The 15,000-nt window shown below is 53.5% G+C and overlaps 1 protein-coding gene across 2 annotated transcripts in view; it reads right to left on the minus strand.

Moving 5' to 3' along the window:
• prr5b (proline rich 5b (renal)) overlaps positions 1 to 15,000 on the minus strand; it is a 29,531-nt gene that overhangs the window by 384 nt on the left and 14,147 nt on the right. For both annotated transcript variants that reach the window (XM_079622078.1, XM_079622077.1), the window contains 7 exons: positions 11,260 to 11,340; positions 11,088 to 11,136; positions 10,945 to 11,002; positions 10,454 to 10,545; positions 9,835 to 9,975; positions 3,060 to 3,198; positions 1 to 2,776 (listed from right to left, as the gene is read on the minus strand). The exon at positions 1 to 2,776 is cut by the window's left edge and continues 384 nt beyond it. In XM_079622078.1, coding sequence (XP_079478204.1) covers positions 2,403 to 2,776; positions 3,060 to 3,198; positions 9,835 to 9,975; positions 10,454 to 10,545; positions 10,945 to 11,002; positions 11,088 to 11,136; positions 11,260 to 11,340 — 934 coding nt within the window. In that variant the 3' untranslated portion in view covers positions 1 to 2,402. The remainder of the gene's footprint in view (positions 2,777 to 3,059; positions 3,199 to 9,834; positions 9,976 to 10,453; positions 10,546 to 10,944; positions 11,003 to 11,087; positions 11,137 to 11,259; positions 11,341 to 15,000) is intronic.

The following is a 15,000-nucleotide window of genomic DNA, read 5'->3' on the forward strand; positions in this document are numbered from 1 at the left end:
CTGGAGATGAAGATGATGATGATGAAGATGATGAAGATGACGTGTCCCAGCACACCTGTGCATCACAGATCTAACCGTGCAGATAACACTGATGCGCATCAATCATCTCCCCGTCAGAAACTCCTGTGCTCGATTGCTTCTGTCCGGCTTTATTACTGACCGTTCTCTGGTCTTTTCTCAAGTAACATTTTATTGAAAAATACTTTGACTTATTAAATTTTAAATCCTATAAATATTGATCTTTCTATAATAGTTAAAGGGGTGTGTTCATTAGTCCATTAGATCTGGCAATGAGAATGAGTGAACTTCAGAACCACTAACAGCCGCTGACTCACTGACTCTCACACAGGCCATCACTGACTCACTGACTCTCACTGACTCACTGACTCACTGACTCTCACACAGGCCATCACTGACTCACTGACTCTCACACAGGCCATCACTGACTCACTGACTCTCACTGACTCACTGACTCTCACACAGGCCATCACTGACTCACTGACTCTCACACAGGCCATCACTGACTCTCACTGACTCACTGACTCTCACACAGGCCATCACTGACTCACTGACTCTCACACAGGCCATCACTGACTCACTGACTCTCACTGACTCACTGACTCTCACACAGGCCATCACTGACTCACTGACTCTCACACAGGCCATCACTGACTCACTGACTCTCACACAGGCCATCACTGACTCACTGACTCTCACACAGGCCATCACTGACTCACTGACTCACTGACTCTCACACAGGCCATCACTGACTCTCACACAGGCCATCACTGACTCTCACACAGGCCATCACTGACTCACTGACTCTCACACAGGCCATCACTGACTCACTGACTCTCACACAGGCCATCACTGACTCTCACACAGGCCATCACTGACTCACTGACTCTCACACAGGCCATCACTGACTCACTCACAGACTCACTGACTCACTCACAGACTCACTGACTCTCACACAGGCCATCACTGACTCACTGACTCACTGACTCTCACACAGGCCATCACTGACTCACTGACTCTCACACAGGCCCTCACTGACTCTCACACAGGCCATCACTGACTCACTGACTCTCACACAGGCCATCACTCACAGACTCACTGACTCACTCACAGACTCACTGACTCTCACACAGGCCATCACTGACTCACTGACTCTCACACAGGCCATCACTGACTCACTGACTCTCACACAGGCCATTACTGACTCACTGACTCTCACACAGGCCATTACTGACTCACTGACTCTCACACAGGCCATCACTGACTCACTGACTCTCACACAGGCCATCACTGACTCACTGACTCTCACACAGGCCATCACTGACTCACTGACTCTCACACAGGCCATCACTGACTCACTGACTCTCACACAGGCCATCACTGACTCACTGACTCTCACACAGGCAATCACTGACTCACTGACTCTCACACAGGCAATCACTGACTCACTGACTCTCACACAGGCCATCACTGACTCACTGACTCTCACACAGGCCATCACTGACTCACTGACTCTCACACAGGCCATCACTGACTCACTGACTCACTGACTCTCACACAGGCCATCACTGACTCACTGACTCTCACACAGGCCATCACTGACTCACTGACTCACTGACTCTCACACAGGCCATCACTGACTCACTGACTCTCACACAGGCCATCACTGACTCACTGACTCTCACACAGGCCATCACTGACTCACTGACTCTCACACAGGCCATCACTGACTCACTGACTCTCACACAGGCCATCACTGACTCACTGACTCTCACACAGGCCATCACTGACTCACTGACTCACTGACTCTCACACAGGCCATCACTGACTCACTGACTCTCACACAGGCCATCACTGACTCACTGACTCACTGACTCTCACACAGGCCATCACTGACTTCAAGACAATCCAACTTTCTCCAGGGGTTTTTCCCACTTTGTTACACTTGTGGTGTCCGGGTCAAAAATGACCTGCTTATAAATCTCTCATTATGCCGTCGCTTTTCCTCCGGTCAGCACAGGGTCAGGGGTCAGGCGCTGACTGATCACAGGCCTCATTGATCTCAGTTATTAGAGCGAACCCTTGTCACTCCACATCCTCTGAGCAGTGCGACCGGCAGAACTCCTGCGATACAGTGTGTTAGCCTGCTATCCTGAACACACGCAGGCGCAGTCTCAGAGGTCAGGGGTCAGGCGCGGTGTCTCAGAGGTCAGGGATCACGTGTGATGTCTCAGGGGTCAGGCGCGGTGTCTCAGAGGTCAGGGGTCACATGTGATGTCTCAGGGGTCAGGCGCGGTGTCTCAGAGGTCAGGGGTCACGTGTGATGTCTCAGAGGTCAGGCGCTATGTCTCAGAGGTCAAGGGTCACGTGTGATGTCTCAGGGGTCACGCCAGGCTCTCGCTCTCCTGGCTGACCTCAGACGAGCTGGAGCGCTGCCGGCTGAAGTCGATGAATATTCCCTCGGTGTCGGAGTCCACCACGGTCTCGGGACTAGAGGAGGAGGCCCGGTCCGGTTCCGGCTCGGGGATTATGGGAGGACCCTCACAGACGTTCAGGATCGGGCTGGGCGGCGCCTCGGTGAACACGGGCTCCTCCTCGAACGAGGTCATCCGACACACGGAGTGGCGCCGGACCCCGCCGGGCTCGGGCTCGTGTTCGCTCACCGGCGTCAGCATCGGGATGTTGTAGCTCTTGGACCGAACCACGAGGTTCTTCAGCGGCGAGTCTGAGCGCGGCCAGCGCCTCCAGAGCCGCTTCTCTGAGGACAACACACAACTGGTCACACACACTCTCACAGATAAGGAGTTTCACAACGGATCACACACACTCTCACAGATAAGGAGTTCCACAACGGATCACACACACATCACTCTTTTATAGAAAAAAAAATGTTATCAGTGCGGAAAACAAAATCACTTTAAAGAACCGTTTGTGGAATGGAAAGCATTCATGGATGTTAAATGTTCTTAAGGGAATCTAATCAAGATCAGTGTGTGTGTGTGTGTGTGTGTGTGTGTGTGTAATGAGGAGAATCCGCTCACCCAACACACACGAAGACTGCATGACGGAGCCGTCGCTGGAGAAAAGCCCGTGAGTTCCCAGATACGGAGAAACCACCATCTGGACCAGAGCCTCCAGCCTCAGGTACTCACCACACACACCTTTAGCCTCGTGCACACCCTGACACACACACACACACACACACACACACCTTTAGCCTCGTGCACACCCTGACACACACACACACACACACACACACACCTTTAGCCTCGTGCACACCCTGACACACACACACACACACACACACACCTTTAGCCTCGTGCACACCCTGACACACACACACACACACACACACCTTTAGCCTCGTGCACACCCTGACACACACACACACACACACACACACACACACCTTTAGCCTCGTGCACACCCTGACACACACACACACACACACCTTTAGCCTCGTGCACACCCTGACACACACACACACACACACACACCTTTAGCCTCGTGCACACCCTGACACACACACACACACACACACACACACACACACACACACACACCTTTAGCCTCGTGCACACCCTGACACACACACACACACACCTTTAGCCTCGTGCACACCCTGACACACACACACACACACACACACCTTTAGCCTCGTGCACACCCTGACACACACACACACACACACACCTTTAGCCTCGTGCACACCCTGACACACACACACACACACACACCTTTAGCCTCGTGCACACCCTGACACACACACACACACACACACACACACACACCTTTAGCCTCGTGCACACCCTGACACACACACACACACACACACACACACCTTTAGCCTCGTGCACACCCTGACACACACACACACACACCTTTAGCCTCGTGCACACCCTGACACACACACACACACACACACACCTTTAGCCTCGTGCACACCCTGGCACACACACACACACACACACACACACACACACACACACCTTTAGCCTCGTGCACACCCTGACACACACACACACACACCTTTAGCCTCGTGCACACCCTGACACACACACACACACACACACACACACACCTTTAGCCTCGTGCACACCCTGACACACACACACACACACACCTTTAGCCTCGTGCACACCCTGACACACACACACACACACACCTTTAGCCTCGTGCACACCCTGACACACACACACACACACACCTTTAGCCTCGTGCACACCCTGACACACACACACACACACACACCTTTAGCCTCGTGCACACCCTGACACACACACACACACACACACCTTTAGCCTCGTGCACACCCTGACACACACACACACACACACCTTTAGCCTCGTGCACACCCTGACACACACACACACACACACCTTTAGCCTCGTGCACACCCTGACACACACACACACACACACACACACACACACACACACCTTTAGCCTCGTGCACACCCTGACACACACACACACACACACACACACCTTTAGCCTCGTGCACACCCTGACACACACACACACACACACCTTTAGCCTCGTGCACACCCTGACACACACACACACACACCTTTAGCCTTGTGCACACCCTGACACACACACACACCTTTAGCCTTGTGCACACCCTGACACACACACACACACAGACCTTTAGCCTCGTGCACACCCTGACACACACACACACACAGACCTTTAGCCTCGTGCACACCCTGACACACACACACACACATCTTTAGCCTTGTGCACACCCTGACACACACACACACCTTTAGCCTTGTGCACACCCTGACACACACACACACACACCTTTAGCCTCGTGCACACCCTGACACACACCTTTAGCCTCGTGCACACCCTGGCACACAAACACACACACCTTTAGCCTCGTGCACACCCTGACACACACACACACACACACACCTTTAGCCTCGTGCACACCCTGACACACACACACACCTTTAGCCTCGTGCACACCCTGACACACACACACACACACACCTTTAGCCTCGTGCACACCCTGACACACACCTTTAGCCTCGTGCACACCCTGACACACACACACACACACACACACCTTTAGCCTCGTGCACACCCTGACACACACACACACACACACACACCTTTAGCCTCGTGCACACCCTGACACACACACACACACACAGACCTTTAGCCTCGTGCACACCCTGACACACACACACACACACACACACCTTTAGCCTCGTGCACACCCTGACACACACACACACACACACACACCTTTAGCCTTGTGCACACCCTGACACACACCTTTAGCCTTGTGCACACCCTGACACACACACACACACACCTTTAGCCTCGTGCACACCCTGACACACACACCTTTAGCCTCGTGCACACCCTGACACACACACACCTTTAGCCTCGTGCACACCCTGACACACACACACACACACCTTTAGCCTCGTGCACACCCTGACACACACACACACACCTTTAGCCTTGTGCACACCCTGACACACACACACACACACACACACACACCTTTAGCCTCGTGCACACCCTGACACACACACACACACACACACCTTTAGCCTCGTGCACACCCTGACACACACACACACACACCTTTAGCCTCGTGCACACCCTGACACACACACACACACACACACCTTTAGCCTCGTGCACACCCTGACACACACACACACACCTTTAGCCTCGTGCACACCGACACACACGCGCACACACACACACACACAAACACAGGAAATACGACCACAATCCACATCAAACCAGAAACACACACAGCTGACTTAAAAATATCAGTTGTGTGTAGATATATTTCACTCATAGAGAGAAAAACATGTTTCACTTCTCTCACACACACACACACACACACATTTGTCTTGCAACTCCTTCCTGTAAGTTTAAAGCTGGCAGTTTCTGCTCTGCATCGACTCAGGAACGGTGGGAGTAAGTCACTAAATGCAAGTCTCAAGTCAAGTCGCACACAGGCTCGTTTGGCACATTTTTTAACTCGGAGACTTTTATTACTTTAGACACAGAGGGCTGATGATGGGTTACAAAAATAAATAAATTAACGTGTGTAATAAAATATTGTTAAGAAGCACTTTAAATGCTCTAAAATAAAAATAAATTAAATGAACACAAGAAAACAAGAATTAATACAACTGTTCCCATCTTGTGCTAGCCCTGCATATAGGAACGTGTGAACTAAACAAAAGCATCCTCACACGTCTCTGTTTCAGCGGCCGCTAGCTGAGATCGCCGAGGTGCACATCTGGACATTACATACCGGTAGCAGGTTTTAGACAGGCACGGGACAGCACACCCGTTGTGAATGTGGACCTCAAGTTTACATTATTATATCGCTAGCTTTTTGATTAAAGTTGGAAGTAGATACCACAGAAAACCTCATGCTTGAAAACTAGCATAACCTCTGCGTTAGCCCAGTGAGTCCAACAACACTTCTCGCTGTGCAACTTGAAGTCACGAATGAAATTTGAAGTTGTGGCCGATGAATCGCTTATCTTGGCACTGCAGATATTACACACAGCCGATGTTTTCTTGGCCGTGTACGCGTCATCTCTAAACCCGAACGTTATTATCCTGGGCTGGAGCTGGTGGTGTAGCGGTGTCTGCGGAGGGATCTGCGGCAAGCGGGTTCCGGATAGCGTCTAGCGGTTTACGCATGCGTATAAATATAGTTCATTCTTAAATATATTTTTTTTAAAATCACAATAATTGAAAAAAATATTTTCCACAAGTCATTTCAAGTAAATAGGCACAAGTCCGAGTCAAGTCTAAAGTCAAGTCGAGTCTTTTCAGAGATCTAGACAAGTCTCAAGTCCAGAAAATTGCGACTCGAGTCTCCCACCTCTGGAACACACACACACACACACACACACACACACACACACACACACACACACACACACACACACACACACACACACACACACCTGCAGGATGAGCAGCATCTGGATGATGGAGGCACACACACACACACACACACACACACACACCTGCAGGATGAGCAGCATCTGGATGATGGAGGCACACACACACACACACACCCGCCCCCGTACAGGTTCTTCTCACTCACACACACACACACACACACCTGCAGGATGAGCAGCATCTGGATGATGGAGGGAGGCACACACACACACACACACACACACACACACACCTGCAGGATGAGCAGCATCTGGATGATGGAGGGAGGCACACACACACACACACACACACACACACACCTGCAGGATGAGCAGCATCTGGATGATGGAGGGAGGCACACACACACACACACACACACCTGCAGGATGAGCAGCATCTGGATGATGGAGGGAGGCACACACACACACACACACACACACACACACCTGCAGGATGAGCAGCATCTGGATGATGGAGGGAGGCGCACACACACACACACACACACAAACGCAGGATGAGCAGCATCTGGATGATGGAGGGAGGCACACACACACACACACACACACACACACACCTGCAGGATGAGCAGCATCTGGATGATGGAGGGAGGCACACACACACACACACACACACACACACACCTGCAGGATGAGCAGCATCTGGATGATGGAGGGAGGCGCACACACACACACACACACACAAACGCAGGATGAGCAGCATCTGGATGATGGAGGGAGGCGCACACACACACACACACACACACACACACACACACACCTGCAGGATGAGCAGCATCTGGATGATGGAGGCACACACACACACACACACCCGCCCCCGTACAGGTTCTTCTCACTCACACACACACACACACACACCTGCAGGATGAGCAGCATCTGGATGATGGAGGGAGGCGCACACACACACACACACACACAAACGCAGGATGAGCAGCATCTGGATGATGGAGGGAGGCACACACACACACACACACACACACACACACCTGCAGGATGAGCAGCATCTGGATGATGGAGGGAGGCGCACACACACACACACACACACACACACACACACACCTGCAGGATGAGCAGCATCTGGATGATGGAGGGAGGCACACACACACACACACACACACACACACCTGCAGGATGAGCAGCATCTGGATGATGGAGGGAGGCGCGCACACACACACACACACACACACCTGCAGGATGAGCAGCATCTGGATGATGGAGGGAGGCACACACACACACACACACACACACACACCTGCAGGATGAGCAGCATCTGGATGATGGAGGGAGGCGCGCGCACACACACACACACACACACACACACACACACCTGCAGGATGAGCAGCATCTGGATGATGGAGGGAGGCACACACACACACACACACACACACACCTGCAGGATGAGCAGCATCTGGATGATGGAGGGAGGCGCGCACACACACACACACACACACACCTGCAGGATGAGCAGCATCTGGATGATGGAGGGAGGCACACACACACACACACACACACACACACCTGCAGGATGAGCAGCATCTGGATGATGGAGGGAGGCGCGCACACACACACACACACACACACACACACACACACACACACACCTGCAGGATGAGCAGCATCTGGATGATGGAGGGAGGCACACACACACACACACACACACACACCTGCAGGATGAGCAGCATCTGGATGATGGAGGGAGGCACACACACACACACACACACACACACCTGCAGGATGAGCAGCATCTGGATGATGGAGGGAGGCGCACACACACACACACACACACACACACACACACCTGCAGGATGAGCAGCATCTGGATGATGGAGGGAGGCGCGCACACACACACACACACACACACCTGCAGGATGAGCAGCATCTGGATGATGGAGGGAGGCACACACACACACACACACACACACCTGCAGGATGAGCAGCATCTGGATGATGGAGGGAGGCACACACACACACACACACACACACACACACACCTGCAGGATGAGCAGCATCTGGATGATGGAGGGAGGCACACACACACACACCTGCAGGATGAGCAGCATCTGGATGATGGAGGGAGGCACACACACACACACACACACACACACACACCTGCAGGATGAGCAGCATCTGGATGATGGAGGGAGGCGCACACACACACACACACACACACACACACACACACACACACACACACACACCTGCAGGATGAGCAGCATCTGGATGATGGAGGGAGGCACACACACACACACCTGCAGGATGAGCAGCATCTGGATGATGGAGGGAGGCACACACACACACACACACACACACACACCTGCAGGATGAGCAGCATCTGGATGATGGAGGGAGGCACACACACACACACACCTGCAGGATGAGCAGCATCTGGATGATGGAGGGAGGCACACACACACACACACACACACACACCTGCAGGATGAGCAGCATCTGGATGATGGAGGGAGGCGCACACACACACACACACACACACACACACACACACACACACACACACACACACACACCTGCAGGATGAGCAGCATCTGGATGATGGAGGGAGGCACACACACACACACACACACACACACCTGCAGGATGAGCAGCATCTGGATGATGGAGGGAGGCGCACACACACACACACACACACACACACACACACACACACACACACACACACACCTGCAGGATGAGCAGCATCTGGATGATGGAGGGAGGCACACACACACACACACACACACACACCTGCAGGATGAGCAGCATCTGGATGATGGAGGGAGGCACACACACACACACACACACACCTGCAGGATGAGCAGCATCTGGATGATGGAGGGAGGCACACACACACACACACACACACACACCTGCAGGATGAGCAGCATCTGGATGATGGAGGGAGGCACACGAGCGCGTTGTCGACTCAGAGCTTCTTCCAGCTTCGTGTTCAGAGTGATGATGTTCCTGAAATGCAGCAGAGCCAGCTGACGGACCGACGGCTCCTTCCCCTACACACACACACACACGGTTCACTGGTGTGTGTGTGTGTGTGTGAAGCATCTGTACGGGGTGTGTGTGTGTGTGTGTGTGTGTGTGTATGTGTGTGTGTGTGTGTGTGTGTGTGTGTGTGTGTGTGAAGCATCTGTACGGGGTGTGTGTGTGTGTGTGTGTGAAGCATCTGTACGGGGTGTGTGTGTGTGTGTGTGTGTGTGAGAAGCACCTGTACGGGGTGTGTGTGTGTGTGTGAGAAGCACCTGTACGGGGTGTGTGTGTGTGTGTGTGTGTGTGAAGCACCTGTAAGGGGTGTGTGTGTGTGTGTGTGTGTGTGTGTGTGTGTGTGTGTGTGAAGCACCTGTACGGGGTGTGTGTGTGTGTGTGTGTGTGTGTGTGTGTGTGTGAGAAGCACCTGTACGGGGTGTGTGTGTGTGTGTGTGTGTGTGTGTGTGTGTGTGTGTGTGTGTGTGTGTGTGTGTGTGTGTGAAGCACCTGTACGGGGTGGAAGATGGCCTGCAGTGTGGACAGAACATCACAGAAGAAGAAGTCCCACGTTTCTGCCAGAGAATCCAGCAGCTTCTGACCTGCACACACACACACACACACACACACACACACACACACACACACACACACACACACACACACTGTTTAATGGTTTTTATACTGAGCTAATGACATTTTCTATCCACTAACCCTAACCATCACAGAAAACTTTCTGCATTTTTACATTTTAATAAAAATCGCTTCGTGTGTTTATTTTGTGTTTTGAATCATAAGGACATCAGAGTATCCTCATAGTGTAGTGTGTGTGTGTGTGTGTCCTGGAACCTGAACACACACCGGAATACAATACCAGTGAACACACTTATTCACTCACACACACACTCAGAAACTCACACACACAGATTGTGCTCCAAACCCAAATACGTTCTGATGTCTGAATCTCATTCATTAGATCTTAAAATATAAAATAATCTTACCTTCATAAAAGCGGATTTTATCTCGAAGAATCACCATCCCCTTCGTCAGCAGCTGATTCTGTGACACACACACACACACACACACACACACACTCAGTTCACAGACGCTTCATTAGTGAGATTACTGAGACTCGGTACATCACCTGCAGATACTCTGTGAAGAAGGAGCCCAGCTCAGTCTTCAGGAGCTGCCTAGACACACACACACACACACACACACACACACACACACACACACACACACACACAGCGTTATCATCCGCGTGACGTGTGTCGAGTGGAGGCGCTGCCAGTAATGCCAGTAATGTCTCTCACCTGACGCCTTCGTTCAGTGCGTAGAGCTCGTTCTCTGCCAGATCCCTCCGCTGGAACACGGAGATCACGGCATTATGGATGCTGTCACACACACACACACACACACACACACACACACGTTAAATGTGTCCGTGATGTTTCAGGATGGGTTAACATGTAAACCTCAATGCGCATCAAATGTATGTTGACTGATGAAGCTGCACACTGAAGGCCCCGACACACAGGACGTCACTTCAAACGAGGTCCGGCCACAGCAAAGTTAGGTCGAGTCCCGAGCTGCCATTGGTCCATGGCGATGATGTATTAGGTGGGTGTGGCTCTGAGCACGGGCGTCGAAGCAAAAAAAAAAAGTGGGTGGCTCCTCCCCCAGGAAAGGGTTACTGGAGTAAATACCATTTCATGTTTTCTGGTGCCTTTATATTAAACAAGTAAGCTAACCTCAGCTCACGTCGAGCATTAGCTGCACAGCTCTCCGCGGATTACCCCGCTGATACCCCGCGGATACCACGCTGATACCCCGCGGATTACCCCGCGGATTACCCCGCTGATACCACGCTGATACCCCGCGGATTACCCCGCTGATACCCCGCTGATACCACGCTGATACCCCGCGGATTACCCCGCTGATACCCCGCGGATTACCCCGCTGATACCACGCTGATACCCCGCTGATACCCCGCTGATTACCCCGCTGATACCACGCTGATACCCCGCGGATTACCCCGCGGATTACCCCGCTGATACCCCGCGGATACCACGCTGATACCACGCTGATACCCCGCTGATACCCCGCTGATTACCCCGCTGATACCACGCTGATACCACGCTGATTACCCCGCTGATACCACGCTGATACCCCGCTGATACCCCGCTGATACCACGCTGATTACCCCGCTGATACCACGCTGATTACCCCGCGGATTACCCCGCTGATACCCCGCGGATTACCCCGCGGATACCGCGCTGATACCCCGCTGATACCCCGCTGATACCCCGCGGATTACCCCGCTGATACCCCGCGGATACCACGCTGATACCCCGCGGATTACCCCGCTGATACCCCGCTGATACCACGCTGATACCCCGCGGATTACCCCGCTGATACCCCGCGGATTACCCCGCTGATACCACGCTGATACCCCGCTGATACCCCGCTGATTACCCCGCTGATACCACGCTGATACCACGCTGATTACCCCGCTGATACCACGCTGATACCCCGCTGATACCCCGCTGATACCACGCTGATTACCCCGCTGATACCACGCTGATTACCCCGCGGATTACCCCGCTGATACCCCGCGGATTACCCCGCGGATACCGCGCTGATACCCCGCTGATACCCCGCTGATACCACGCTGATTACCCCGCTGATACCCCGCGGATTACCCTGCTGATACCCCACTGATTACCCCGCTGATACCACGCGGATTACCCTGCTGATACCCCGCTGATTACCCCGCTGATACCCCGCTGATACCCCGCTGATACCCCGCTGATACCACGCTGATACCACGCTGATTACCCCGCTGATTACCCCGCTGATACCACGCGGATTACCCTGCTGATACCCCGCTGATTACCCCGCTGATACCCCGCTGATACCCCGCTGATACCCCGCTGATACCACGCTGATACCCCGCGGATTACCCTGCTGATACCCCCGCTGATACCCCGCTGATTACCCCGCTGATACCCCGCTGATACCACGCTGATACCCCGCGGATACCACGCGGATTACCCTGCTGATACCCCGCTGATTACCTCGCTGATACCCCGCTGATACCACGCTGATACCACGCTGATACCCCGCTAATACCCCGCTGATACCACGCTGATAACCCCGCTGATAACCCGCTGATACCACGCTGATACCACGCTGATACCACGCTGATACCCCGCTGATACCCCGCTGATACCACGCTGATACCCCGCGGATTACCCTGCTGATACCCCCGCTGATACCCCGCTGATACCCCGCTGATACCACGCTGATACCCCGCGGATACCACGCGGATTACCCTGCTGATACCCCGCTGATTACCCCGCTGATACCCCGCTGATACCACACTGATACCACGCTGATACCCCGCTGATACCCCGCTGATACCACGCTGATACCCCGCTGATACCCCGCGGATTACCCCGCTGATAACCCGCTGATACCACGCTGATACCACGCTGATGCCCCGCTGATACCCCGCTGATACCCCGCGGATTACCCCGCTGATACCCCGCGGATTACCCCGCTGATACCCCGCGGATTACCCCGCTGATTACCACGTTGATACCCTGCTGATACCCCACTGATACCCTGCAGATTACCCCGCGGATTACCCCGCTGATACCCCGCGGATTACCCCGCTGATTACCACGTTGATACCCCACTGATACCCCGCGGATTACCACGCTGATACCCCGCTGATTACCCCGCTGATTACCCCACTGATTACCCCACTGATACCCCGCTGATTACCCCACTGATACCCCGCTGATACCCCGCTGATACCCCGCTGATTACCCCACTGATACCCCGCTGATTACCCCGCTGATTACCCCACTGATACCCCGCTGATACCCCGCTGATACCCCGCTGATTACCCCACTGATACCCCGCTGATACCCCACTGATACCCCGCTGATACCCCACTGATACCCCGCTGATACCCCACTGATACCCCGCTGATACCCCGCTGATTACCCCACTGATACCCCGCGGATTACCCCGCGGATTACCCCGCTGATACCCCGCGGATTACCCCGCTGATTACCACGTTGATACCCCACTGATACCCCGCGGATTACCACGCTGATACCCCGCTGATTACCCCGCTGATTACCCCACTGATTACCCCACTGATACCCCGCTGATTACCCCACTGATACCCCGCTGATACCCCGCTGATACCCCGCTGATACCCCGCTGATTACCCCACTGATACCCCGCTGATTACCCCGCTGATTACCCCACTGATACCCCGCTGATACCCCGCTGATACCCCGCTGATTACCCCACTGATACCCCGCTGATACCCCGCTGATACCCCACTGATACCCCGCTGATACCCCACTGATACCCCGCTGATACCCCACTGATACCCCGCTGATACCCCGCTGATTACCCCACTGATACCCCGCGGATTACCCCACTGATACCCCACTGATACCCCGCTGATACCCCGCTGATACCCCGCTGATACCCCGCTGATTACCCCACTGATACCCCGCGGATTACCCCACTGATACCCCGCTGATACCCCACTGATACCCAGCTGATACCCCACTGATACCCCACTGATACCCCGCTGATACCCCACTGATACCCCGCTGATTACCACGCTGATACCCCACTCATTTGCCAGCATTGACATCTTAAAGCTGTTATTGATGTTTGCAACGCAATATTTGGCTGGAAGGCACAACGGCGGGCGGTTATCTTCAGCCGCGGCTCGTTGAGAAATATAATGTAGCGATTTCAGCGGAAACGGAGATTATTCCTCAGGCGCTCCTCGAGTGGAGCGGGTCTGACTGACGGCGACCCAAATGGACGAGGCATTTACTTCGCGCTCGCCGGTGTACTGTTCTTTGAAACGACAGGATGCGACTCGGTGTTCTCTAACCCACCAGGAATCGGCGGCGAGAAGTCGTCAGGCACATTCGTGAGTGTTTATTTAAGTACAACACTTTAGTAGACCAAACCACACTACAAAAGAGTAAACCAGATTATTCCGTGACATTGGA

This window comes from Phoxinus phoxinus (assembly GCF_949152265.1).
Source record: "Phoxinus phoxinus genome assembly, chromosome: 9".
NCBI lineage: Eukaryota > Metazoa > Chordata > Actinopteri > Cypriniformes > Leuciscidae > Phoxinus > Phoxinus phoxinus.